The sequence below is a fragment of the Oryctolagus cuniculus genome, chromosome 17 (assembly GCF_964237555.1).
Source record: "Oryctolagus cuniculus chromosome 17, mOryCun1.1, whole genome shotgun sequence".
Taxonomy (NCBI): Eukaryota; Metazoa; Chordata; class Mammalia; order Lagomorpha; family Leporidae; genus Oryctolagus; species Oryctolagus cuniculus.
The window spans coordinates 65,411,809-65,437,930 of record NC_091448.1 but is presented as its reverse complement, the minus strand read 5'-3'; the positions used below and the strand labels follow the sequence as shown (position 1 = coordinate 65,437,930).

The window sequence follows — 26,122 nt, the reverse complement described above, 5'->3', positions numbered from 1 at the left end:
TAAAGATCACACAGTACAAGTATGTCATGTAATATGAAAATGATATGATGAAATTTAATGTAAATGTGCAAGTATAATTCAGAAACCAAATCTTCCAGTACCAGTAAATTCTTTAGTGTGTAGATAAAATGTGGAAGTATTGTTTCATCTATAAAAATTAGAATCACTCCTGAAAGAAGAGTATTCTGAAAATATTTCTTTTTTTCTTCTTCATTCTCTTTGACTTGTGTCTTTTTTTGTAGAAATCTTGGTTGCAATTTACTGACAGAACTGAGCTTTGGGACATTTCAGGCGTGGCATGGAATGCAGTTTTTGCACAATGTGTAAGTGAAATAGATGATGAATACATATTTAAAAACCATTTATGTGTAGAAACTGTATACAGTTATGGTTATCTGGGTATTAAGCCCTGTATATAAACTCTGCAAAGAAGGTCTTCATTTCCATTTTTTTTTCCAAAAATCTAACACAAAGTACTCTGGGAGAAAAAGGTTCTGGTGCTTTCTCAGGGTTACCTGCTTTTAAATCCTAATGCAAAAATAATTCCTGGGACCCAGCCAAAGGGCACGTCTCTCCCCATCACCCAGATCATAAGCTTTTTCCAAAATGTATTTAGCTCTCAATTTATAAATTATCTGTGGATACTAATAACTTTTGAAATAGGAAGAAGTGGCATATATGTTAAACTGTAGTGTTAAAAAAAATAAAAAAATACACTGCTCTAGCCTAATCCCACATATTTTGTCCTGACTAAACTGCAACAGAAAGTGAGTTTTATTCACTTTCAACTCAACAATTCTGTGATGTTCAATGGCCCAAGGGAATTTTAGATTCAAGATACAGATTCTCCACTAAACCTGATGTTGAAAGACTATCCACCTGTTCTGTGGTTCAGAATCCCAGCCAAACACAATTCATTTTGGTTATGATGGAAGGTTTTAGGATGTGTTGAGGATGGACCAACAGTGCCTGCAGATCTTGAGGAAGAACACTGAGAGTCTGTTTTTACTTCACCCACACACCGGGAGCTGGCTCCTGGAGCCCCTACACCAAGTGGTTTTGGTAGCATCAGTAAAAATGGCCTCAACATATATCATTCCATTAGATTCCCTCCTAAGGGGCCGAGTTCCAGTACAGTTTTCTGTAGGCAACACAGGGAGAAAATCTGTGGAATCACAGCATATGAAAAGTAATGAATTCATTTAAGAACATTCACTGAGTGCCAGGCCCACCGAGTGCCAGGTGCTGTATTAAGTGCTGGGGGTACAAATTGGAACAGGACAGAAGCTTTGTCTCCAGAGACTTTCATGCCAGCAGGGGGAAGTTGGACATTGGTGGGAAAATGAGTGACAGCCATGCTAGCATCTGTGCAGCAAGGCCAGAGAGAGGAGCTGAAAAAGTAGGAGCAGAGCTAGGAATGGCACACAGTGCACGAGGCACCAGTTCATTTATCTCAAGATTCTGTGTCCATCTTAAGCCAAAGAAAAAAAGCATTTGCTTCATGGTGATGCAAAAACCAGAGCTAGCTGGTATTTGCAACTAATCCTCTTATCATGCGATCTGAACATATCTAACTCGTGGTTACTTCAAAAATTGGCACAATGGCTGTAATACACCAAGTGTGTGTTGGGAGCTGGTCTCCTTTATTTGGGGACATATTCTTTTATTAGACAAAGCTAATCTGCTTCAAGGAAACTTTTGCTATCCCCGTTGCCCCAGGAAGACACCAGTGATCTTATGACCAAAGACGAGGGTTTTTAAAGTGAAAACAATGCTGTTCACTGCATTACAGAGTCCAGAAAAGAGTTCCAGCTGAGCTGGATTCATCATGAACTGGAGCCTAAGCTTCAAGGCTTTACGCTTGCACGTGCCCCTTCCAAGGTCCTGGGAGGGGCTGGAGCAATTTTTATATTCATAATTCTGCATGTTTCATTATAAGGGATTCCCCAAATTAGGTTAGGCTCACGCTCAGCAAAATCTGCATTCACCCTTACTTTGCACGTACTACATGCAGCCCAGTAAACATTCTTCTGAATGAAGCCTCTGTGTATAACAGCAGTGTGGTAGGATCAGTCTATTGTGAATCTGAAATCCACCTCAAAGACATGCCAAGAGCTTACCAGTGACATAACTCTCTTCGAATAGTAATACTCATCAAATCTTTCAGTGAAATCAGAAATGAAATATATTATGGAAAATCAGCAGTAATTGATAATTCTAAACATTAAGTATACTTTATTTCTTCTGCTTCATTCATGTACATTAAGTCTTAACTCATTGGCTTCTTTCTAAAAATTGTTTTAGGCACTTCATTGGTCCTCACAATACAAGTTTCATAGTTTAGTAGTGGAAGGACTCTAGAGTGTAGAGAGGGGCTCCCTTACCCAGACAGAGCACACCCACATGCTCACTCGTCTGTTGCTCACAAGCACTGGGGGTGACTAGGAGGAGAGTCCAGGCTTTCTCCCTCCTCGGGTATTCGCCCCACTGTTGACACTGTAGGTGAGCTGGGTGTGGTCGTACACTGAAGGTCAGCCACGGGCATCGCCTCCTTCAGGCAAGCTGTGGATGCACCTGCATTTGCACACTGCTGGCACAGTCCTCCCTCTGTGGTGTGTCCTGGAATCCAAACAGCATCTCCCCAAACTCAGAGAGAAGCATAAACCTTACAGATGAAGAGAACAACTCAGGTCTGCCCTTTGGGGTGTTTTGTAAGGGTTCACAAGTTTTCACATTGTCACTTCCTGCAACTATTACACTTTTCTTCTCATAATCTTTTCATCTGCACCATATTCTCATCTGTGTAGCAAGAGGTCTTCTTTTCTCTTAAGGTAATTCTTCCTCTGCACCGTATGCTTCTCTTAAAGTATTCTCTTCATTGGCTTTAGGGTTTTTTTGTTCTTTTACTTTTTTCTTTAAGATTTATTCATTTGTTTGAAAGTCAGAGACACGGCTGGTGCTGTGGCACAGCAGGTTAAAGCCCTGGCCTGAAGCGCCAGCATCCCATATGGGTGCCGGTTTGAGACCTGGATGCTCCACTTCCAATCCAGCTCTCTGCTATGGCCTGGGAAAGCAGTGGAAGATGGCCCAAGATTCTGACAGCTCACTGGGATGCACTTTGGAGGAGCTCAGCTTCATTCTGCATGCTCATCTTCATTCATTTTCATTCTCTTTCTCTTTCTCTCTCTCCCTCCCTCTCTCCCTCTGTCCCTCTATCCCTCTCCCTCACTCTCTCTGATACTGGGCATACAGGCTATTTTTTTTTTTTTTTGGAGAGTTTGAGGTTTTTTTGTTGTTGTTGCTCATTTCACACATACTTCTCTTTTCTCATTATAATTCCTGATTTGGTTCAAATGTAGACAAAATAACTTAGACAAAGGTCAAACATTATCCAATAGTCACGTGGTTACATATGACTTTGAGTATGCAAGTAATACATCTCATAATTTAAAAAAAATTTGAGAAGCAACAAATTAAAAATAAAATTAATCCACAATCCAAAAACCTAAACCCAAATATTACTAAGACATCAGTCTATTCCTAAAGCAGATGTTTCTTTTTTTAACTTTTATTTAATAAATATACATTTCCAATGTACAACTCCTGGATTGTAGTGGCTTTTTCCCCCCACAACCTCCCTCCCACCTGCAATCATCCCATCTCCCATTCTTCATCAAGATTCATTCTCAATAATCTTTATATACAGAAGATCAACTTAGTATATACTAAGTAAAGATTTCAGCAGTTCGCACCCACACAGAAACACAAAGTATAAAGTATTGTTTGAGTACTAGTTATACCATTAATTCACATAGTACCACACATTAAGGACAGAGATCCTACATGGGGAGTAAGTGCACAGTGACTCCTGTTGTTGATTTAACAATTGACACTCTTATTTATGTCAGTCATCACCCGAGGCTCTTGTCATAAGCTGGCAAGCCTATTTTTAAGGCTACCACTGAGCTTGCCAGGGAGGAACTGTCTAGGGCAAGTTAAATACACGAAACCCACACAAATCTCACTATTCTTACAGAAAGTCAGCCAATTTTCTTGAGTAAATGCCCCACAGGTTGCCGCAAGCCTTTGGTTAAATTTCCAGAATTATCAAAAACTTGATTCTGACCACTTTTACCATTTTGTTGTTCCCTTTATGAAGGGATAAATTTTCAAATGTTCTCACTCCACTGTTTACATAGGTTTCCACTGATGTTACCTACAACATGCTTTTAAATCTCTAGTCTCAATGACTCTGAGCTAAATATCTAATCGTGGGATAAGATTAGGGAAAAGGAATAAAAAGAGAAACTAATTTTCATGAGCGCTATCCTGAGAAGGTTGATGAAATTTTCAAAGTACTTCTATATTTAGTCATCTCAAGCTTCAGATTAAAGTGACAAATATTTGGACCCTTTTCTGCACACATATTAGACACAGTCTGGGGCAGGACTGAGCTCCAGCTCCAGCTTTGCTTCTTACAAGTGCAGTGACCTACAACAAGTTACACAGCCTCTGTGACTCAGCACAATATATATCACAATAGGCTACTGGGGTATAATACCTATCACAGAGGTTATTGGGAACATCCAGTGTTGAATGCTGAACACAGATGCTTGGCAGCCCAATCAATATCATCTGTAAGAATTATTATTTTCACAGTCTGTAACAGTACAGTACATTTTTGAGTAGAGTTAAACTAAAGGCAGTTTTTTTTTTTACCTGTTTTTGTTTTTCTTTGCTTGCTTTAAAAAATTTAAAAATCTATTACAACATTTAGGAATGAAATTTCCCACAACATGAATTTATTCATTGTATTGGTATGGAAACAAAATGTGATTTCTTTACTTAACAAATATTTATTAACCATGCAGTAAATTTCAGGCACTATGCCACACACAGGCATAACAAAGACAATAACATATGTTCCCTGCCCTCAAGGAGCTAACAGGCCAGGAGACTGACAGGCCAACAGGTGATGACAAGCAACGTAACAAAGACTGTGATGTGATGTGATGCAATGTGACGTGATGTGATGTGATGATGTGGTATGATGTGATGTGATGTGATGTGAAGATGTGTGATGTGAAATGAGAACACCAGTGGAAGAACGTGACAGGAGTATGGTTTTGACGTGGGTTCTTTTTCCATCAACTAAATGAATTAAGTCATGGATTGTTTAAAATTTCTAAAGATGAAAGGCAAGCACCTTGAATTATGGAGAACACAGGATTAGTGTTTCCTACACAAAAAAGGGCTTCCCTATAATTGTGGTCACTTCTATACGTCTTTCTTTTTTAAGACACAGACAGCTCCCGTCCACTAGTTCACTTCCCAAATACCTGCAATGGCTCGGGCTAGGCTAGGCCAGGCCCAGGCTGAAGCTGGGAACCAGAAACCAGTCCACGTCTCCAAGTAGATAGCAGAGACTCAACCAATTGAGCCATCACCACTGCCTCCCAGGGTCTGCATTAGCAGGAAGTTGCAATTAGAAGCTGGAACTGATTTCATCATCATTTAAAAAATCATCTATTATTTTTCACTTTATGTTTCTGTGTGGGAGCAAACTGTTGAAATCTTTACTTAATGTATACTAAGCTGATCTTCTGTATATTAAGAGAATCGAAAATTAATCTTGATGTGAATGGAAGGGGAGAGGGAGTGGGAAAGGGGAGGGTTGCGGGTGGGAGGGACGGTATGGGGGGGGGAAGCCACTGTAATCCATAAGTCGTACTTTGGAAATTTATATTCATTAAATAAAAGTTAAAAAAAAAGAAGCTGGAACTGGGAATCAAACCCAGGCATCTGACTTGAGACGTGGGTATCCCAATCTGGGTGTTAATTGCTAGGCAAAACACTGGCTCCACTTCTAAGGCTTTTCACCTAAAAAGTTCTTTTGCATATTTTTTGTTTATTATGCATTTTTTGTATCTTTTCTCTTTCTCTTCTCCATTCATCCTCTAAGAGACATGGGTAGTTCCCAAAGAACAAGTGCTTTTTGAATTCTAAGGGTGATTTATAAGTACACAGAAAGTAATTTTAAGCCTAAAATGTCTACACAAAAAAGAATATAATTTCTCATACAATCTTGTGCTTATTGAAAGGCCGATAACTTTAATTCCATTGCATTTTTCAGAAATCTCAATCGTAATCCTCTGACAAATGTTGAAGATTCGTATCTTTTTAAACTGCCAGCATTAAAATATCTGTAAGTATTAAACTAATCCTTTTTTATTTTCATCCAACGTTAAATATTTTAGATTGAGGCTAAAAAGTCATGATTTTAAATTAGGTTACTGAAAAAAGTTATTGACTGAGGCAAGAACTGAGAAAGAATTTATCATGGGAAAGACAGCTGGCAGGGCGAGACAGTGTTACATGCAAATATATGTTAGGAATACCATTTATCCCAATCAAAGAGGTATAGATGTAAATTTTTTTAAAGAAAAAAATAAGAATTAAAAGAGGTCAATGTAGTATAAAATGAAAAATAAGACAATGGCAGAAAAAGGTGTAGGTTCTACTCTTCAATGCCAAGGTCATTAATCTGATGATGCAAATAGTAAAGTCATTTCAACCAGGGCTTTCTGGAACTGTCTCCATGACAAACTCTTGAGCTGTCTTGCTTTATAGAGAAGCCAAAACTGATGTAACCACATCTTCCTGAAACAACCTTTTTAAGGACAGATCTTTTTATTGAGGTCCATACCGTGAATGTTTGGGCTTTCTCCTTCAGAGACTTGGGAACAACACAAGTACCACTTACCACAGTTGAGAACATCCTCATGATGACTCTTCAACTGGAAAAACTGTAAGTTATCTTTTTCTTAGGTTTATTTCCATGTAAGTCTGTAGACTTGTTTTCTTAAGTCAGGCTTATGGAGGTATAATTTTTATGTATTTCAATTCACACTGTAAAGTTTGCTGAGTTTTGGCAAACACGTGGTTATGTAACCACCACCAAATTCCTGATGTAGAACATTTCTATCAACCCAAAAAGGTCCCTCATGGTCCTTTCCAGTCAATCCTCTGCTCCCATCCCCAGACCCAGGCCCTCAAACCACTCATCCTGTTTCTATTCTTGTAGTTTTTCCTTCCACAGTGTCTTATAAGCAAAATCATGTAGTAAGTGTAGCCTCTTGTGTCTGGCTCCTTTTATTCAGCATAATCCTTTAGAGATTAAACTACTATTCATGTTGCTGCCTCTACCTATTGCTGAGTAATATTCCAATTGTGTAGTTACACCAGTTTGTTTATCCATTTCATCAGTTTATATAGAACTGTGTTTTCCAATTTTTTGCAATTATAAATAAAGCCGCTAGCAGCACTCACATGCAGGTCTGTGTGTGAATATGTGTCTTCATTTCTTTGGTGTAAAGATCTAGGGGTAGGACAGTGCATTACCTACTAAGTGTATATTTAACTGTTTAACACACAGCTAAACTGTTTGCCAAGTAGCTGCTGCAGTCTTCACTCTCACCAACAATGTTCGAGAGTGGCAGTTGCAACATGTGTTGTCCCAGTCCTCAGATTTCAACTTTTTTAACAAACATTTAGAAACTGGACATTGTGGCACAGCATTAAGATACCACTTGGGTGGCTGGCACCGTGACTCACTTGGCTAATCCTCCGCCTGTGGCACTGGCATCCCATATGGGCACCGGGTTCTAGTCCCGGCTGCTCCTCTTCCAGTCCAGCTCTTTGCTGTGGCCTGGAAAGGCAGTGGAGGATGGCCCAAGTGCCTGAGCCTAGCACCCACATGGGAGACCAGGAGGAAGCACCTGGTTCCTGGCTTCAGTTTGGCACAGCTCCGGCGGTAGCAGCCATTTGGGGGGAGGTTGGGGGGTGAACCAATGGAAGGAAGACCTTTCTCTCTGTCTCTCTAACTCTACCTGTCAAATAAATAAATAAATAAAAAGATACCACTTGGGATGCCTGCATCCCGTATCAGAGTGCCCAGTTTGAGTCCCAGCTACTCTGCTTCCAGCTAATGTGCACCCTGGGAGGTAGCCGATGGTAACTCAAGTATTCTGGTCTCTGCCACCCATGTAGGAGACCCACACATTGAGACCTATATCCTTATTCTTTCAAATAAGTTAAAAAACAAAACTTTTTTACTGTAGCTTTTATGCTAGTAGATATATAGTGGAATCTCTATATTTTTTTTAGTATTTAAAAATAGTTACTTGAGAGTCAATCAGTTCTCTCACCAAATGCCCACCATGACCAGCGCTGGGCTGAAGCTGGAGTTGACAGCTGGGAATTCAACCCAGATCTCTCACGTAGGTGGCAGGAACCCCAATTACTCAAGCCAGAGAAAGGCAGGAGAACTATATTAGCAGGAAGCTGGAATCAGGAACCAGAGTGAAGAATCAAATGCAAGTGCTCAAATGTGGGACTCAGTCATCCTAACGCTGGCACCTTGGGTACACTCACTGCAGTTTAAACTTAGACTTCTCTAATAACTGACGATACTGTTGTGCAAATATCTTTACCAAGTGTCTATTCAAATCTGTTCCCATGTAGTAATTTGATGGTAATCTTAGGGAGGTTTAAGAGTGTTTTATATGCTCTGGGTATGAGTACTTTCTCTCAGATGTATGTTTAGTAAATACCTTCTCTCTGGTTGTAAGTTATCCTTTCACTCTATTAATTGTATCTTCTGAAGAGTAGAAGTTAATTTTTTTTAATGTTGGTGAACCTATAGCAACTTTTTATCTTGTATGGTTTGTCCTTTTATTCTGCCTTTCCTGAAAAAATCTTTCAAATAACCCATTGTCTAATCTAAAGTTACAGAGATTTTCTCCTGTTTTCTTGTAGAAACTGTAGAGTTACATTTAGGTCCATGATCCATTCTAGTTAATTTTCATGCAGAGTTTGAAGTATCTCAAGTTTTGAAGTTTTAAAAAGGATTTCCTTAGAGCCCTATTCTGACATTTTACCATAAACTCACTGCAACTTCCATTGTGACCTCCCCCCTGCCAATTGGACAAGCTAAACAGAAACTATGATAAGGCTAGTTGAGCGGACTCCACAAGATAAGAATGGGGAAAGGCCTCTCATAGCATACCCTGCCCTAATCACTTCTGTCAGATCACCTCCTTGACTAACTTTCCCACATCATCAAATCCATTGGTTTCTGCTCTAGCCTCCTCTTCCTCAACCTTGGGCAGCATCTGCCACAGTGGATCCTCCCAGGTCAGTGAGAGGCCTTCCTCTCCAAAGAGTCAAAGCTCTCATCATCAACAAGCTTTCTCAGTTAGCCAAGGCTGTGGTGTTCTAGCTGCTTTTTTCATACTTGACCATCAGTGGACAGGAAAAGTGCTAGCATTTTCTGGAGCCATGTGCAACCAAGGCTATAAAAACCTGAAAGCAATTGTTACACTGGAGTTCATTATTGGAAGTCCTCAGGAGTTTAGACAAAGCAGGCCAGCTCACTTGTGTCGGGACTCATAAGCGATGGGCCTTAATGCATTCTTAAAGACTTACTTATTTATTTGAAAGGCAGAAATACATGTAGGGTTTTTTTTTTGCCAGAGTGTTTTGGCTTTCCATGCCTGTAATACTCTCATGGGCTTTTCTGCCAGATCCGCGTGCCTTAAGGGCTGATTCTGAGGCCAGAGTGCTGTTTAGGACATCTGCCATTCTATGGGTCTGCTGTGTATCTCACTTCCCATGCTGGATCATTCTCTCCCTTTTTTATTCTATCAGCTAGTATTTGCAGACACTAGTCTTGTTTATGTGCTGCCTTTGGCTCTTAGTCCTATCATTATGATCAATTTGAACAGAAATTGATCACTGGGACTAGTGAGATGGCATTGGTACATGCCACCTTGATGGGACTGAATTGGAATCCCCTGGTATGTTTCTATGTGGGTGCAAACTGTTGAAATCTTTACTTAATATATGCTAAACTGATCTTCTGTATATAAAGAGAATTGAAAATGAATCTTGATGTGAATGGAAGCGGGGAGGGAACGGGAAAGGGGAGGGTTGTGGGTGGGAGGGAAGTTATGGGGGGGGGAGCCATTGTAATCCATAAGCTTTACTTTGGAAATTTATATTCATTAAATAAAAGTTAAAAAAAGAAGAAAAAAGAAATGCAGAAATACAGAGAGAGAGAAAGATCTTCCATCTGCTGGTTCCTAGCTCAAAAGACCACAACAGCCAGGGCTTGACCAGGCCAAATCAGGCGTCGGAGCTTATTCTGAATCATGTGGGAGCAGGAGCCCAAGCACTTGGGCCATCCTCTGCTGCTTTCCCAAGTGCATTAGCAGGGAGCTGGACCAGAAGCGGAGCAGCTGGGACTTGAACCAGTGCCTATAAGAGATGCTGACACTGCAGGTGAAGGCTTAACCTGCTACAGCACAGCGCTGGCCCCTTTATTGCATATTAATGTGCAATGGTCTTTAATACTTAAATATTATCTAGTAAGAATAAGTTATACCTCAGGTCATTAGCAATTTCAAAAGATTTTCCAATATTTTTTAAAATTTTATTTATTTATTTGACAGATAAGAGTTATAGACAGTGAGAGAGAGACACAGAGAGAAAAGCCTTCTGATAGTTCACTCCCCATATGGCCACAATGGCTGGAGCTGCACTGATCGAAGCCAGGAGCCAGGTGCTTCTTTCCAGTCTCCCATGCCGGTGCAGGGCCCAAGGACTTGGGCCATCTTCCACTGCTTTCCCAGGCCATAGCAGAGAGCTGGATCAAAAGCAGAGCAGCTGGGACTAGAACCAGTGCCCATATGAGATGCCGGAGCTGCAGGTGAAGGATTAACCTACTGCACCATGGTGCCGGCCCCAGATTTGCCAATATTTTTGAAAATAATGATTTGGGGCCCAGCGCTGTGGTATAGTGGGCTGTCTCCACCTGTGGTGCCAGCATCCCATATGGGCACCGGATCCAGTCCTGGCTTCTCCTTTTCTGATCCATCTCTCTGCTATGGCCTGGGAAAGCACTAGATGACCTAAGTGCTTGAGCCTCTGCACCTGCATGGGAGACCCGGAAGAAGCTCCTGGCTCCTGGCTTCAGATTGGCTCAGCTCTGGCCATTGAGGCCATTTGGGACGTGAACCAGCTTAAGATGGAAGACCTTTGTCTCTGTCTCTCCCTGTCTGTGTTTGTAACTCTACCTCTCAAATAAATAAAAATCTTCTAAAAAATAAATATTTTAAGTTTATCACTGACATCATCCCTAGTGCATCCATTTTAGTAAGCAGCAAAACTACAACATTCTCTATGCAAGATGCAGTGTTCCTGCCAGAAATGTTCCCTAGTGGGGCTGGTGTTGTGGCATAAGGTGAAGTTGTCTGTGATGCTGGCATCCCATATGGGAGTGCCAGTTCAAGTCCCAGCTGCTCCACTTCCCATCCAGCTCCTTGCTAATGAACCTGGGAAAGCAGCATGGGATGACCAAAGTGCTAGACCCCCTGCCACCCAGGAGAGACCTGAATATAGTTCCTGGCTCCTGGATCCTGGCTCCTGACTTCAACCCAGCCCAGCCCCAGCTGCGGTGGCCATTTGGGGCATGAACCAGTGGCTGGAAGATTTATTCACATTCATTTTCTCTCTCTCTCTCTCCCTCCCTCTCCCTCTCCCTCCACTCATTCTCTCTCTCTCCTGCACCCAACCATCACTCTGCCTTTCAAATAAATAAAACTTTTTAAAAAAATCTTAGCCACTCAAAAAAATAAATGTTCCCTGGTGATTATATTCAGTATTGGTCTTAGAAGGATAAATTGAGGTGCATGCTGTAAAACAACTGATTTGAATGCCTCAAAAATCCCAATGCCGTGAAACACTGCAAAAAAGGAACAGTTCTAAACTGAAGAAAATTAAAGAGCCATGAAAATAAAATGCAATGCCTGATTTAAAAGTAGCCAAGACATGTTTGGGACAACTGAGAGCACCTGCATGTGGACCACAATAGACGGTGATGTTAATGTTAAAGCTGACTGGGTGATAACAGTGTTGTGGATATGCAGGAGAATGCCTTTGTTCTTAGGAGACGCAGACTTCAGGTTTAGCAAGAAAAGGTCATCGTATCTACAGCTCATTCTCAAATGGTTTGTCCAAGAAGTGCATAGAGACACACACGTGGAAAGTGAATGTGGCAAAATGTTAGCAACAGTTGAATCTAAGTGAAAGAACATGTAAACTCATGACACCAATCTTTCGGATATTTTTGTAGGCTTGAAAGTTTTTAAAATACAAAGTTAGGGGTAGAAAGGACTTAACGAAAATTTCCTGTTAGAATTGAAGTCTAGTAAAACACTAGCTTAGCATTCTGAGTGCATTCTTTCTATATGAAGCTTTCCCTGGACCCAAAGAAGTAACATTAGTCATCTGTAACAACTCAACCATTGGTTATTCTATTGGTTAGAAAGAGCCTGGCCCACTAAGTATATTCAGTGTTAATCTAAACTCTATACATTGTGCCCCCAACCCACAGCCATCATGTTTCCATGAAATACACATTCTGTTTTCCTAATAAAGTCATCCTTTTGCCTCAGAGAAGGCCCCCAAACAACCCAAGGTGGGAGAGCATCAGTACTGTGCAGGTAGTGGTTTGCAAGTGAATAACTAGAGTGTCTAACTTGTGTTGCACACTCACATGTGTCAGGCACATTTCAAATGCTGATTCCTTTGATCCTCACATCTCATTAGAGGTAGGTGCTATCAAAATAAGGTGGTTGACAAACAGAGTCTAAGCCATTTGCCCAAGATCATATTATTAGCAGAGCTAAGATGTGAACCTAATCTGGTGATGGAATTTGTACTCCTAATCACTAAATTATACTGCTTAAGTATAATCTTGAGGACTTACTCCTATTAAACAGGCTGTTTTTATCTCCCTGAACAGCCTCCAATAATTCTTAATAAGATAACCAACTATCTTTGTTAGCGTTTTTGCCAATTTTATTTTAAAAATACTCAAACCTACTAGGGACAGGCCTTGTGGCACAGCAAGGTAACTCACCACGTGTGATGCCAGCACTCCATATTGGAATGTCAGTTTGAATCCCAGCTACTCCACTCGGCTTTTGTGGCCATTTGGAGAGTGAAAAATAATAATAAATAATAACATAAATAAATAAATCTTTTTAAAAATAATTCAATCCCCCAAGAAAAGTAAAGAATAGTACAAAAAGTACACCGAGAACCCAGGCAATGCCATACAGGATGTGGGTATCACAAGCAGCATACTTCTCATGTGGACTCAATTATTAGCCTTCCTTCCCTCCTCTGCTCCCTCACTCCCACCCCTCCCCCTTCCTCCTCCTCTCTCTTGCTTCCTCCCTTCCTTCTTTCCTCTGAGCAGTTTCATAGTAGTTCCAGAGATGAAGAAATAATAGACACAGTGGACCACCTATGTGGATAGATGTATATACCATAGGCCATGACCACAGCAAAATACCCGCCACCTCAACTTGTGCTTTTATCTTTTTATCATTCTTCCCTTCCATCCCTGCTTGCTCTCCCCAATCCAATTTCCATGTAACCTTGACCTTCTTACTGTTACTATGGGCTATTATGCATGTTCTACACATTTATAGAAATGGAACCACAAACAGTATGCACTGTTTTCTAACCAGTTTTTGTCACTCAACATGACTCAACATGACTAAGACACTCTTGTTGTTGTGTGTACCAAGAGTTAATTTCCTTTTATTGCTGAATAGCATTTCATTATATGAACCTACCATAGTTTATCTATTCACCTATTTGTGAACACTTAGGTTGTTCCAATTTGGGGGTATTAGAAATTAAGCTGTTTGCACTTACCCCCCATGTAGGAACTCTGTCCTTAATGAGTTGTACTATGAGAATTAACTGCAAAACTTGTTCTCAAACAGTACTTTTTATGTTGTGGGGTGGGGGGTTGGTGCAAAGTGTTGAAATCTTTACTTAGTATAGAGTTGCTCTTTTGTATATAAAGTTAATCAAAAGTGAATCTTAATGAAGAATGGGATGGGAGAGGGAGTAGGAGGTAGGACGGGAGTGGGGGTTGGAGGGCAGGTATGGGGGAAAAACACTATATTCCTAAAGTTGTACCTATGAAATTTGCATTCATTACATAAAAGCTTTAAAAAATAAATAAAAATTAAACTGTTTATGAGGCAGGCGTTTGGTGCAGCCGTTAAGCCACTACCTGGGATACTCCAATCCCACATCAGAATGCCTGGATCCAAGTCCCGGCTCTGCTCCACTGCAGCTTCCTGCTAACATGTACCCTGGAAGGCAGTGGGTGATGCCCCAAGGACTTGAGTTCTTGCTCCTCACATGGAAAACGAAACTAGTTTCTGAGCTCCTGGCTTTGGCCTGGCCCAGCCCTGGATGTCGCAGACATTTGGGGAGTAAACTACCTAATGAAAAGATGTGGCCAGCACCGTGGCTCAATAGGCTAATCCTCTGCCTTGTGGTGCCGGCACACCAGATTCTAGTCCCGGTCGGGGCACCAGATTCTGTCCGGTTGCCCCTCTTCCAGGCCAGCTCTCTGCTATGGCCTGGGAGTGCAGTGGAGGATGGCCCAAGTCCTTGGGCCCTGCACCTGCATGGTAGACCAGGAAAAGCACCTGGCTTCTGGCTTTGGATGAGCACGATGCGCCGGCCGCAGCACGCCGGCTGTGGCGGCCATTGGAGGGTGAACCAACGGCAAAAGGAAGACCTTTCTCTCTGTCTCTGTCTCTCACTGTCCACTCTGCCTGTCAAAAAGAAAAAAAAAAGATGTGTGTGTTTGTGTGTGTTTCTCTCTCTTCCTTCCACAGAAACTTTTGAAATGATAAATTAAAAATATATATAATGAAAATAGACTGACAGTTTCTTAAAAACACACACCTACGGTAGGTTGCAGCCTTTCCATTTCTGGGTATTTAGGGAAGCACCACCTGACACATCCCAGGGCACTCCCTGGCAGGAAACAGGGATCAGAAATGGAGCCAGGCACTCCAGAAGGGGATGTGCTTGTCCCAAGCAGCATCTTCATGGCTGGGCTAAACACCTGCCTGGTCAAATTACTTTCACTCACCCATCAGTGAGCGAGTGTTCCTTTTTCTCCACATCTTTTCCAACAATTACTGCAGTCAGTCGTTTTTCTGGGACCAGAGTAGTTTCTAATAGTGAACACTTCCAACAGGGATGGAGAAGGGGACTCTAGAGGTTGGGGGAAGTCCTCTTGTGCACTCCCAACCCACAGTGAGACTTGTGAACTGGAAGGAGACACCCCTGAGTCAAACTGCAGATCCATGGTGCCCAATGCTCACCCTGTTGACTTTATTTTGGATACACCACACCCACTTCCATGCCTATGCCTCCTTGGGCCACCTCTCCCTCCTTCCTTTATTCTCATATTCAAGACCAACAATTGGACACCAGGCTCCTACCCAAATGCCCTGGCCACATACCTCAAGAACTCCTTTGCTGGCACCTTGGCTCACCTGTTTGACCCACCCAAGGAACCCCTTTATAGGTAACTTAATTCTCTGTCTCTATTCATAGGATCTTACCCAGCCATATGGCCTGCTGCCTCTGCCAATTTAAACATACTATCGAGGTTGTCTGCAACACCGTCAAGCTTCACTGTGACAATGAATGCCTGCCAAATACGACACATTGCCGTGAGTCGAACTTCCTGAAGATCTTTTTTAATTTTTATTTGTTTTAAATTTCTTATTTTAAAATTTTAGGGTCAAGTTTAAAGTAACAATGTAATTAATTGCTGAATTTTTATTCATTCATTCAGATTTAAACTCCCTAAATTGCTACACTGCTCCCTTGCTGAAAGTCAGGTTCCCAATTACCGCTATGTAATTTAATAACATAGTTACTGCTATGTAATTTACATATTAATAACATAGTTACCGCTATGTAATTTACATATGCACAAAGGATCATGGAAAAGAGGTGGAAGGGGAAGGAAGCAATGTTGGGAACCACACACGTGGTGTTCTGTGCTCTTGGGTGCTTTGCTTTTCAATGATAACTCATTTGCACACAGTCTATAAACTGGCGTTCTATGTGTTGGGCCTCAAGGGCCCTCTGTCTTATAGAACAGGTCTACACTGCTCACCGTGGTTGTTTGTTTTTGCACTTGTATAAAAGAGTACAAGTGATGCTGTTTTATTGGGAGCCTGGGAGTTTCTGGTCCCATAACCAGAAATGGCTGCCTGGCTCCTCTGATGCAGTCGGAAGGCTCCTCCATTCCTGTAGACTGTCCAATTCTGAACCTGCTCTGAGTCTCACGCTTTTCTATCCACAGAACACTCGGGTAATTTTAAGTATCTTTCTGTAGATGAGGGTTATTACCACTGATGTCATGACTTCCAAAATGTGACCACTTTCTTCCTTAGACAGCTTGAATTCAGATCTCAGTCAGGGATCTGAGGCATCAGCACAGTGATAACTGTATACCCATCTACACAGTGTTGCTCACCTTCCAGACCAGTTTCCTACCAATTATATTATTCCCTTCATCTCAAGAGGTGAGAAGGACAAGCATTGTTAATCTCCCTTTACATGGGTGGGAAAGAACACATTGAGGTGAGGAGCAAGGCCCCTTGGCTTGACCACCTCTGCCCTCACTCCCCTTACATGCCTATCTCTTGCCATGGACACCTGTGATGGCAGCAAGAACACAGGGCCACAGGGAGGGAGGGAGGGAGGGAGGGAGGGAGGAAGCCTGTGCTCCCTCAGCATGAGGCAGGACTGTGGAATGATGTGGCTGAGAAGCAGGGGCAGAGCCACAGAAGGGGCAGCTGGGTGGGGCCATTTGTCTTCCAGCCTTATTCTAAGCCTGGAGTGGTTGGTCATTGGAAACCAATGAAATAATACTGATCATAGTTACTGCTTTTTAACACTGCGAACTCTTCTGAATGCCACACTCAAAAATATCTTTTTCTCCTTTTTTGTTGCCATTTCATAGGTTTGAGTTTGGTTTTACTTTTCTTTCTAAAGTCTCAATGGTACCCCAAATATTGGATTTGACTCCTAATTTAATTCATCAGAGTGTAGGGCTGTGGACTGACATAAAGCTGTCCCATCAGTCTTCCGTACCAAAAAGCAGTCTCTTCTTTTTTTGACAGTTGAAGAAGCATCTATAGGGAACCCAAAGGGGGCATTCATGAAGATACTGCAAGCCCGGAAGAACAACACCAGCAAGCAGCTGACTATTGAGCCAGAGAACCCAGTATCAGAGAGAAACAGCGTGGACTTCCCAAGCCACATGAGTGAACAGCGGGACTTCAACGATGAAAGTGACGTTATTAGTGCACTGAATTACATATTGCCTTATTTCTCAGAGGAAAATCTACAAAATGTAGAATCAACATTATTACCATTCATTACACTGCTTTTTTCAAATGTGCAAGATAGAGATAAGTCCCTGAGCTATGTGAAAACCCACATAAGGCCCTCTCATCCTTACAGAAATAAGTTGAGAAAGCTCTATTTTCTACAGAATTTGTTAGATGAAGAAATTCAAGAAAAAATCGATGAGGTTAAGAAGGAAGAAAAGGCCATGCTTATGCAGCCTATCCTGTTAGGTCATCAATTTAACCCTATAATCCTCCAAAAGAAATCAGAAACTGCCCCGTCACAGGAGAACAGCCTGGCAACCATGCCAAGTGTGGGGTACAGGCTGCAGAGAGTGAAAAAAGTCATCAAGGGGCCAAAGGGCTTACGGGAAAGGCACCTCCAGGAGATGAGGAAGAGCCTCAGGAGGAGACAGGGCACCTGGCCCTTTGCGGAGAGCATTGGGGTAAGAAGGCTTGGGAGAGCAGGCTCCAGGAAGCTGAAGGAGCTTCAAGTGGCTCAGAGGCTCAGGCAGGTGGCCGGAAACTCCTTGCACACGGAGCCCTTGCTCACAAATGAACGTGAGGCTGCAGCCCCCTCTTTCCTGAAGAAACACATCCTGGGCAGGTCTTCTACCTCCCCTGCAAAATCTCTCTCTGAGATCAACAACAAAGGAAAAGACTTAACCTACACCATTTTTGTCTTAGAAGATGCCAATGTTAGAGCCAAAAATAAGGCGGCAGGGAAACCAATCTCGCATTCCAGACAGAATTACCGCTTTCACAAAACTCGCTCTCACCTGGTCCTCCGAACCCCCAAGGCCAAACTGAGTCGGAAGTTCAGAAGGAAAAATTCCCTCAACAGGCAGATGGCTGGGAAGAGGCCTCCGTTCCCTGCACTGCAGAGTCTCATAAATTCCCCCTCCGGGGAGGCTTTCTCATCCCTCAGAGGCCTGCCTTCTCAGGGGAGTCCTCCTCTGAGAGAACCTTCTATAGAAGACACTAGGGAGGAAATCCATTCTGGAGGGCATGTTTTCGAAGAAAGCGTTTTGCCAGAAAACACCACTGCACATGAAGAAACGCTCCCTGGCGACAAAATGCACACAGATCCTTCAGCTACAGATTCTGCTGGGACTGAGTTCAACCTAATGCCGACTGTGGACCAAACCAAGGAAACACAGTGGGAATACCCCAGCGAGGGCACTGAAGCCCCCACCATGCCCGCAGGCTTCACCTACCCCGTGATGCTGTCCCAGGGAGAACAGTTTGAAATTCAGCTGAATCAGCAGCTACAGTCCCTCATCCCCAACACGGACGTGAGAAGGCTCATTTCTCACGTCATCCGCACTCTGAAAATGGACTGCTCTGAGGCCCAGGTGCAACTGCCCTGTGCCAAGCTCATCTCCAAAACAGGCATCCTGATGAAGCTCCTCAGTGAGCAGCAGGAAGAAAAGATAGCCAAGGAAGAATGGGACGCAGAGCAGTGGAGGACCGAGACCTATATCAATGAGAGTACAGAAGCCCCGAGTGGACAGAAAGAGCAGGAGTCGAGTAAGGTGAGGACAGGAGACCTGCACTTTCCCATCACTAAGGAGACCCCAAGCGGGAAGACCAGGGGCTCCCAGTCCAGATCTTGTCTCGGTAATGTAACTTTTGCCAAGACGGTGACACTTTGTTAGGAGGCAGACCTAACACACTGTAGAGAAAATGAGTAATACCAAGATTATATATAATACAGCAGATTTTGTATGGTCTTTTAAGATCTTTTACGCCACTCACCTGAAGAATGGGGTTCTGAATATTTAGCATTCATATTTCCCAGCTCTTTATTCTGTCTTTTTAAACTGTGCTCTTTCTTAGCTCGCAAAAGGAGCTCAAGAACACGGCTATCACAACAAGCTCATCGTGGCAATATCTGTGATGGCAGTGGTCACGATGCTGGTTATCATCTTCTGTCTCATTGAGGTAAGGACGACTCGTTCAGGTTGCCAGAGTGCATCCTTCCTTTGTAATAGACTCAGAATCCACAGACTGAACATCAAAGCCACTTTCCACGTACCACGAGCTGACCTTCCTCTTTAGTCACCAAGACTGAGATGCGCTTTACTCTTTCCCTTGAAAAGCACATTCCACAGATTTTTAAAGGAACCCCACTCGTGGGAAATCTCCGTGCAACTGGAACCGAGATAACAAGGGACTGGACATTTGGAGAGGTTAAGTGTAAGAAGGCCAGAGTAAAGTGGCAGAAGTTCTCCAAAATTGTGTCAGGGATTTGATGTACTCTCTTCTACCACTGATTTCTTTCCTCATTGCTGAAACGATGAGATTATATACTCTCCACCCTCGAGGAACTGTCTCTGCCCTTGGGAGAAAGCATGCAGCCGAAAGACAAAAGTATTATCTTACAGAGTCATTAGATCTACGTAGCATCCCACTGCTCCAATGTCTAAGACTTTGTCTAAATGAGTTCAGCTGATGCACTGCAGCTGACTCCTGCATCAAGCTGCTCTAAGATGTGTTCCCTCCCTGGAGCTTGCCTGCACCCTCCCACACAGCCCAGTGTTTTCACAGTCCCACCACACAAGGCTCCCACAGCCACAAGCACCCAGCCCCCTGTCAATTCTCCCAGAGTCCGGCATCTCCTCTAGGTTGGTTGCTGGGTTCATGGTCACTAGCTGGAGCAGCTGTTATGTATCTCCAAAGTGGTGCCTGCCCTCTCTTGGCTAGTTACAGCATGCCAGTGCCTGTGGTCGGGGAGAGAGAAACGTGAACTCCCCCACTTTTTTTTGCTCTAGGTTGGTAGGTACACCATCCCCCACAGAGCTCCAAGCCAGACCCATGCCAGGCTTTTCCCACAGCTTTATTGCCAGTGGCTTGAGCTGCTGCAGTATGGTCTTGCCTCATTCCAAAGCTGGTGCTGAGGCTCTCAGCTGCTGGGGTCTCAAACTGTGCAAGTCCACACCCTCCACATAGGTCCACAGTGTCCATCCAATTTGCATGGAGTTTCCTCTACCATTTTCTCCCTAAACCTTCCCTGAGATTGCACTCCTTCCACTTTTTTTAACTATCCACCCCTAGACTAGAGCAGCAAGCTGCCTCCCTATGCTACCATCTTGAAAAATCCCTGAGATGTGACGATTTTAAATAGCCCTTGTGTGAACTGTTGAAGAACAGTGAATTTTTTTCTTCATACTAGTTGTTGAACATTTTACTTAGTGTAGGGTTAATCTTATGAGTATAATGTTAACTGAAAATAGATCTTCATAAAATAAGAATGGAAATAGGAGAGGGGGGAAGAATAAGGGATAGGAGTGTGGGCAGGAGGGAGGGTAAGGTGGAAAGTATCACTATGTTCCTGAATCTGTATACATGAAATCTGTCTATCGTCAATGAAAGTTTTTTAAAAGACATGTCTAGCCACAAGAAGTAAATGATCACAGCATAGAGATGAGAAAGAGACCAGCATGGGCAGTGCCCACCCTAACACTACACAGTTTCAGTGTAGGGCAAGTTCCTGCTCTCTAATCTTTTTCATAAATTTAGTAGTTTTTCTCATCTATTTTTCCCTAAAGATGGCAGCTGGTCAGATTTTGTAAAAAGTTTTCTTGGGGTTTGAGTTAAGTTGCCTTGAATTTGTAGATTAATTTGAGAACTGACATCTTTATTATACCCTAGAAACATGACATTTTATGGACTTCAGAAGAGCATCCTCATCACATAAATCTTACACAACTTTCGTTGAGTTTATTCCAAGATAGTTTATTCCTTTCTATTGCTATTAAAGAAGGGCTCTGTACTCCATTTTCCCTCTAGTCACTGGTGGTGCACAACAAACAGGAGATCCACTGTACTACTCTCCTGACTCAGCACCTAGTCACCTCCCTGGACCCACACGTTACGTCCAACAAAATGTCAGCTGATTATCTTGGGCTTTTTTTTTAGGTTGTCCACCATCTCCTATGCAAATGATGACAGTTTTGTCTCTTCCTTTGCAGTAATTATACCCCATTTATTTTTCTTATTGCACTAATTTCAGCCTTTTCAACAATGATGACTAGTAGCAGTCTAATAAGTATCCTACTCCTGTTCTTGCCTTTAAAACACCATTGTTTAGGTTTCTGGTCCATACTTTCAGCAGGTTAAGGGTGTTTCCTACTACTCCACTTTTTTTCTTCCAGATTTTTTTTTTATTTTGTTTAAGGACTACAACTTCCATGTTCCCAAATTAGTATAGATTAAATGCATGACGTTGCACTCCCATTCCACTTTTAAGAGGACTCACTAATGACTGGCTGTCAATAGAATGTATTAAGTCCCAGAGGCATTCAAGACCAAGGACTGTGGAAGAGTGAAAACTATTAACAAGACAGAATTCCTGTCCTCAAAAAAGCTATCTTATTGGGCAGGCAAGGCTTTTAGAGAAAGAAAGGGAAGGTAAACGATTTGGAGATAGAATCATTATGGTGACTAATGATTGCTTTTCCTTACAAAACAGATTTACTCTCATAGAGGAAGAGGAAGGGAAGACATAGAAAAATCTTCAACGTAAGTATCAGTCTGACAATTGTTACATTAGAATTTTAGAAGTAGAGGAGTACTGAGAACTCATCTATTTAAACCTGCTCATTTTAGAATGAGGACATTGCCAGAGGCAGAAGACTACCCATCTGAGTGTTTTGCCTGATTCCAGCAAAACTGGTCCCCAGCCACGGCTGGGGAGACGGCACCAGCATGGACACATGTGCTGTCAGTGGTCCTTCCGAGACACAGCAGCTAGGGAGGGGCTTTGGTTGTGCTGTTCCTGCTGCTGGTGGCATCTGGCCAGTCCAGAGGCCTTCCCAGAGGCTCGGAGAAGGGCTATGGAAAGACACATGACACTGGGGGAAGGGGGACAGTCACCCTCAAGGCTGCTGGAGAGTAAAATGTATGAGGTGGCTGGAAAACTTACTGGTTTCCAGACCCCCGCTGCCTATGCCTTTTATTCACACCTTCTCAGACCATTTGTCTCTCCCTGTTATGGTAAGGATACAAGGAGAAAGGGACAATACTAGTCCCATAGTCACACTGCCAGTGAGTATCACAGAGAGGAAGGTTCCTCCCCAGCCAGGGACTTCTCCCTTGGTCATAGTGAGCTTGGGCTGTGTGCTACAATTTCTATTGCAAATCAATACCCACACACTCTGTAGACACAAGCAGTTGCTAAAACAATGCACTCTTTTTCTGTTTTAATCATATTCAAAAAGGGTACCTTGTATTTCCACGCTGGTTTTGCCCTTTAAACTGGTTTCACAACTCAATCTTCCATCAGTGACAGACACCCTGCAGTGAGAAAAATCTATGAGCTGGGTAACGTTGCTATTGGACTCGGACATTGCTTCATAGGATTCAATTTATAGGGGACTAGAGCAGCTATGGAAACACAAGCATTTTCTCCCTACACCCCAGTGAATGATGCTTGTGAGGCTAAATCCTAAAGGGGCAGGTGTCAAATGCCTCTGGAGAGAGAAAATACTTCTGCCCGGTGTGGTGGTGCAGTGTGTCCACTGCGCAAGCACACTTGGCTGAGAAAGGCACTGGGACTGACAACAGACAAAAGTCTCCCCAGAGACACTGCAGGTCTGTAGGGACAGAGGGCTCCTGGAAGCCCAGTGCCCTGGGTACTGCGTCTGAGACCCCAGGCTTGTAGTGAGTGCTCACTGCAGTGATGGCTGAGGTACATGTGTTGTCCCAGGAAGACCGGAGATGCACACTGTGAGAAGTGAACAATGGCACTCGTCTCTAATGGTCTTGTGTGTGTTTTTCCCCAAGGAGCTTTCACCAATCAGTGCCTAGAAAGTGTTCGGAAGATGAGACTCAGGTAAATGGGAGGAGGCTGCAGCGTGTGGCTGGAGACAGCAGGGAAAATGCTCAATTCACATGTCTTTTTGTCTTTCCTAGGGCTTCTTCCAGCTGAGGTGGCCACTCTGGCTGAGGCGTCTGCTCAGCCCTTTCGGTGGCACACGCAAGAAAGCCAAGGACTTGCCCCCGGACAAGGAGCCTTCCGTAAAGGAAGAGTTTCCTGACAAGGACGCAGGGTACGTGACAGGGCCACTTCACCGGACTGAGTTTGGGGAGGCGGGGAGAGTGGCAGGAGTGGAAGCCTTGCTCTGCTCTCTTCCACAGGGAGCTCAGCGAGGCCCCCACCGAGAAAACGCCCCCTCCAGAGTCCTCGGCAGAAGGTGAAGAGAGCGAAGCCCCCGAGGAAAACACGGAGTGACCATCCCGCCTCTGTCACCTGCAAGTCCTATTTTGTGAATTTTGGCATCTCAGCGGTGCTTATAAAATACTTATTTGCTTACATTCATGGGTGTGATATTCATAAGCAATTCTAGCCAGGTGGTGAGAAATTAAAATGTTGTCAAATATTTATTATATGCAGTAACAGGGGCCACAGGCAAGAAAAGCAAGACGGCTTCTAGAAGCCTCTGAGGGACTCAAGCCCACCCCAGGGGCACAGCACCAGCAAGAACTCTCATTTCTCTTCCTCCATTAAGTCAGTCTCCAAGAACCCAAAAACACATCCTCAAGGCGTAGACTTTTAAATCAAATACCAGGTGTTCTGGTGCTTTCTCTCCCCTGAATCACTGAGAACCAGTCAACAGAGGGGGACTAGACCTCCGGCTCACAGAGGACCCGCTTCCTCTGGTCGGTCTCGGAGGGCCTTGAAGGTGGTCAGAATATCTGGATCATAATACCTCCCAAGTCACTGTCCAAAGTTTGTCACTGGGAGTGAGAAGCACTTCAGCAAGCTACCAGTATTCCTGAGTCTAAAATATAAGATGAAATGGTACTAATAACAATGCGCAGAGGCCAGTGCTGTGGCGTAGTGGGTCAAGCTGGCACCTGCAGTGCCGGCCTCCCATATGGGAGCTGGTTCAAGCCCCAGCTGCTCCACTTCTGATCCAGCTCTCTGCTATGGCCTGGGAAAGCAGTAGAAGATGGCCCAAGTCCTTGGGCCCCTGCTCCCATGTGGGGGACCCAGGGGAAGCTTCTGGCTCCTGGCTTTGGATTGGCTCAGCTCCGGCCATTGCAGCCAACCGGGAAGTGAACCAGCAGATGGAAACCCCCCCCCCCCGTAACTCTGCCTTTAAAGTAAATAAACAAATCTTTTTAAAACCAAAACCAATGGGCAGTTCTGCAATTCTCTGTGAATGCCAAGTGGGCATTCTATAATTCAATTCAATTATGACACAGCTAGTGTCAGGTCGCACAAGCTAAGGGCTTAGTCCCACATGCTGACCTTACTTCAGGTGCCAATCAAAAATCCAGTTTGCCACCTGTGCTTCTGACTGGGTAGCTGTAAATTCGGATTCCTGTGACATCCCTCTTTGGGTACAATCACTTGCTAGAATCCAGAAAAATAGTTACTTAGTCTTGCCAACTGATCAGAAAGGATGATGTAAGGATGCAAATAAGCAACCAGATGAAGACACACATCCGCGTGGTCTGGAAGGCTCACATGGAGTCAGGGTGTTCCACCCTGCCAACACATGGACGTATGCCTCCACCTGGGGGCTCCCCTATGCCAGCTGTCCTGAGTCAATCTCCAAGACACAGGCACCTACTTTAACAAGGGTCTGTGTGCTCTCTACACTCCTGAAGTGTTATGGGGAAGGCCAGGAGAAAGCAGAGGCCCTCTGGCTACTTCAAGGCTAGAGGTCAGCAGGGAGATGAGGGTGGGGAAGACAGAGCAGGGTGAGGAGGACTGGTGTCTGGCAAAGTCTGGAAGGCACAATGTTAACATTGCTTTGCAGCTTCCCATCCTGGAAGCCAGGGCCTCCCACGTCCAGGGCAACAGGCTCCACTGGCTCTGGCTCCTGACATCCTGGTGGGATTGGGAAGCTGCAGAGTCTTGGAGAATGCAGTAGGGAGCAGCACCCCCATTCAAGAAGAGGAAGACGCCGAGGATGGAACAGAAGCGGAAACAGGGCTTCAAGCTGAAGCTTTAAGTGTTGGCGGGTACTGCTGGAAAGAGGGTTTTGCACCACGCTGTAGCTGTGTGGGCTTGCAGGGTGGAAGGAAATGAAGGGTATGAAATCTCCATGTGGATGAGAGCCACAGCCCAAGGAAGGCAGAGCAATAAAAGGTACCTGGGTCCCTGACACGTGAGCCAAAACACTAGCCCCGGACATCCTCACCACGTCATTACTCAAGAGCCCAATAAACTGATTTTTTATTTTAACCTACTGTTGTGTGGGTCTCTGTTGTAGCACCTGAACCTACAACCTCATCAGTGTTAGCTCTGGTCACAGTAACGCTATGTCATACACCATCCCAAAACACAGAGTGGGTTACAATCACCATTCTTTCCGCTCTGTAGGTCGTGGTGATACAGGTAGGAAAAAGCCAGCTGGGTTAGGTTGAACTTGGGTGGAAAGTGAAGGCAGGCGGCTACAAGATGGGGAGAAGGGTTTCTAATGAACATTGAGCCAGCATGCTGTTAAAGCAGACTTTGCATAAAGGCCAACTGAAATAAGTGCAGAGAGCAAGCCTTATACAAGCGAAGGGTTGCATTTAACAGACATGCAATTGAGAATCAAAAAAGCCTGGAACCTAAAAAATGTTAAGGAGAGAAGAGTTTTGAGACTCTAAATGCACAAAACACAGACACCTGGGATTGTAAATGAGCAGAGCTAAGTGGTGAAGCCAGGGACTGCGACCTAACAAGTCCAGGGCTACAATAACAGGGACAGTGTTCAAGATGGGCCCAAAACTCATAAAGTGCTGACCCAAAGGAATTTTGGGGAGGGAGGACACCTGGGCAGATTCTAGCCAAATGGGCAGAGTGAACT

The 26,122-nt window shown here is 43.7% G+C and overlaps 2 protein-coding genes across 2 annotated transcripts in view; one reads left to right on the top strand and one right to left on the bottom strand.

The window, feature by feature from the left end:
* Positions 1-20,594, top strand: part of LOC127489828 (leucine-rich repeat-containing protein 37A3-like) — a 34,543-nt gene extending 13,949 nt beyond the window's left edge. The window contains exons 5-10 of the mRNA XM_070061762.1: positions 243-323; positions 6,134-6,205; positions 6,734-6,808; positions 15,502-15,620; positions 17,085-18,847; positions 19,152-20,594. Coding sequence (XP_069917863.1) covers positions 243-323; positions 6,134-6,205; positions 6,734-6,808; positions 15,502-15,620; positions 17,085-18,847; positions 19,152-19,373 — 2,332 coding nt within the window. The 3' untranslated portion in view covers positions 19,374-20,594. The remainder of the gene's footprint in view (positions 1-242; positions 324-6,133; positions 6,206-6,733; positions 6,809-15,501; positions 15,621-17,084; positions 18,848-19,151) is intronic.
* Positions 1-26,122, bottom strand: part of LOC138845934 (zinc finger protein 286A-like) — a 168,343-nt gene that overhangs the window by 48,034 nt on the left and 94,187 nt on the right. Inside the window, exon 8 of the mRNA XM_070059984.1 lies at positions 22,540-22,610. The gene's annotated coding sequence lies outside the window, so the exon portion shown is untranslated. The remainder of the gene's footprint in view (positions 1-22,539; positions 22,611-26,122) is intronic.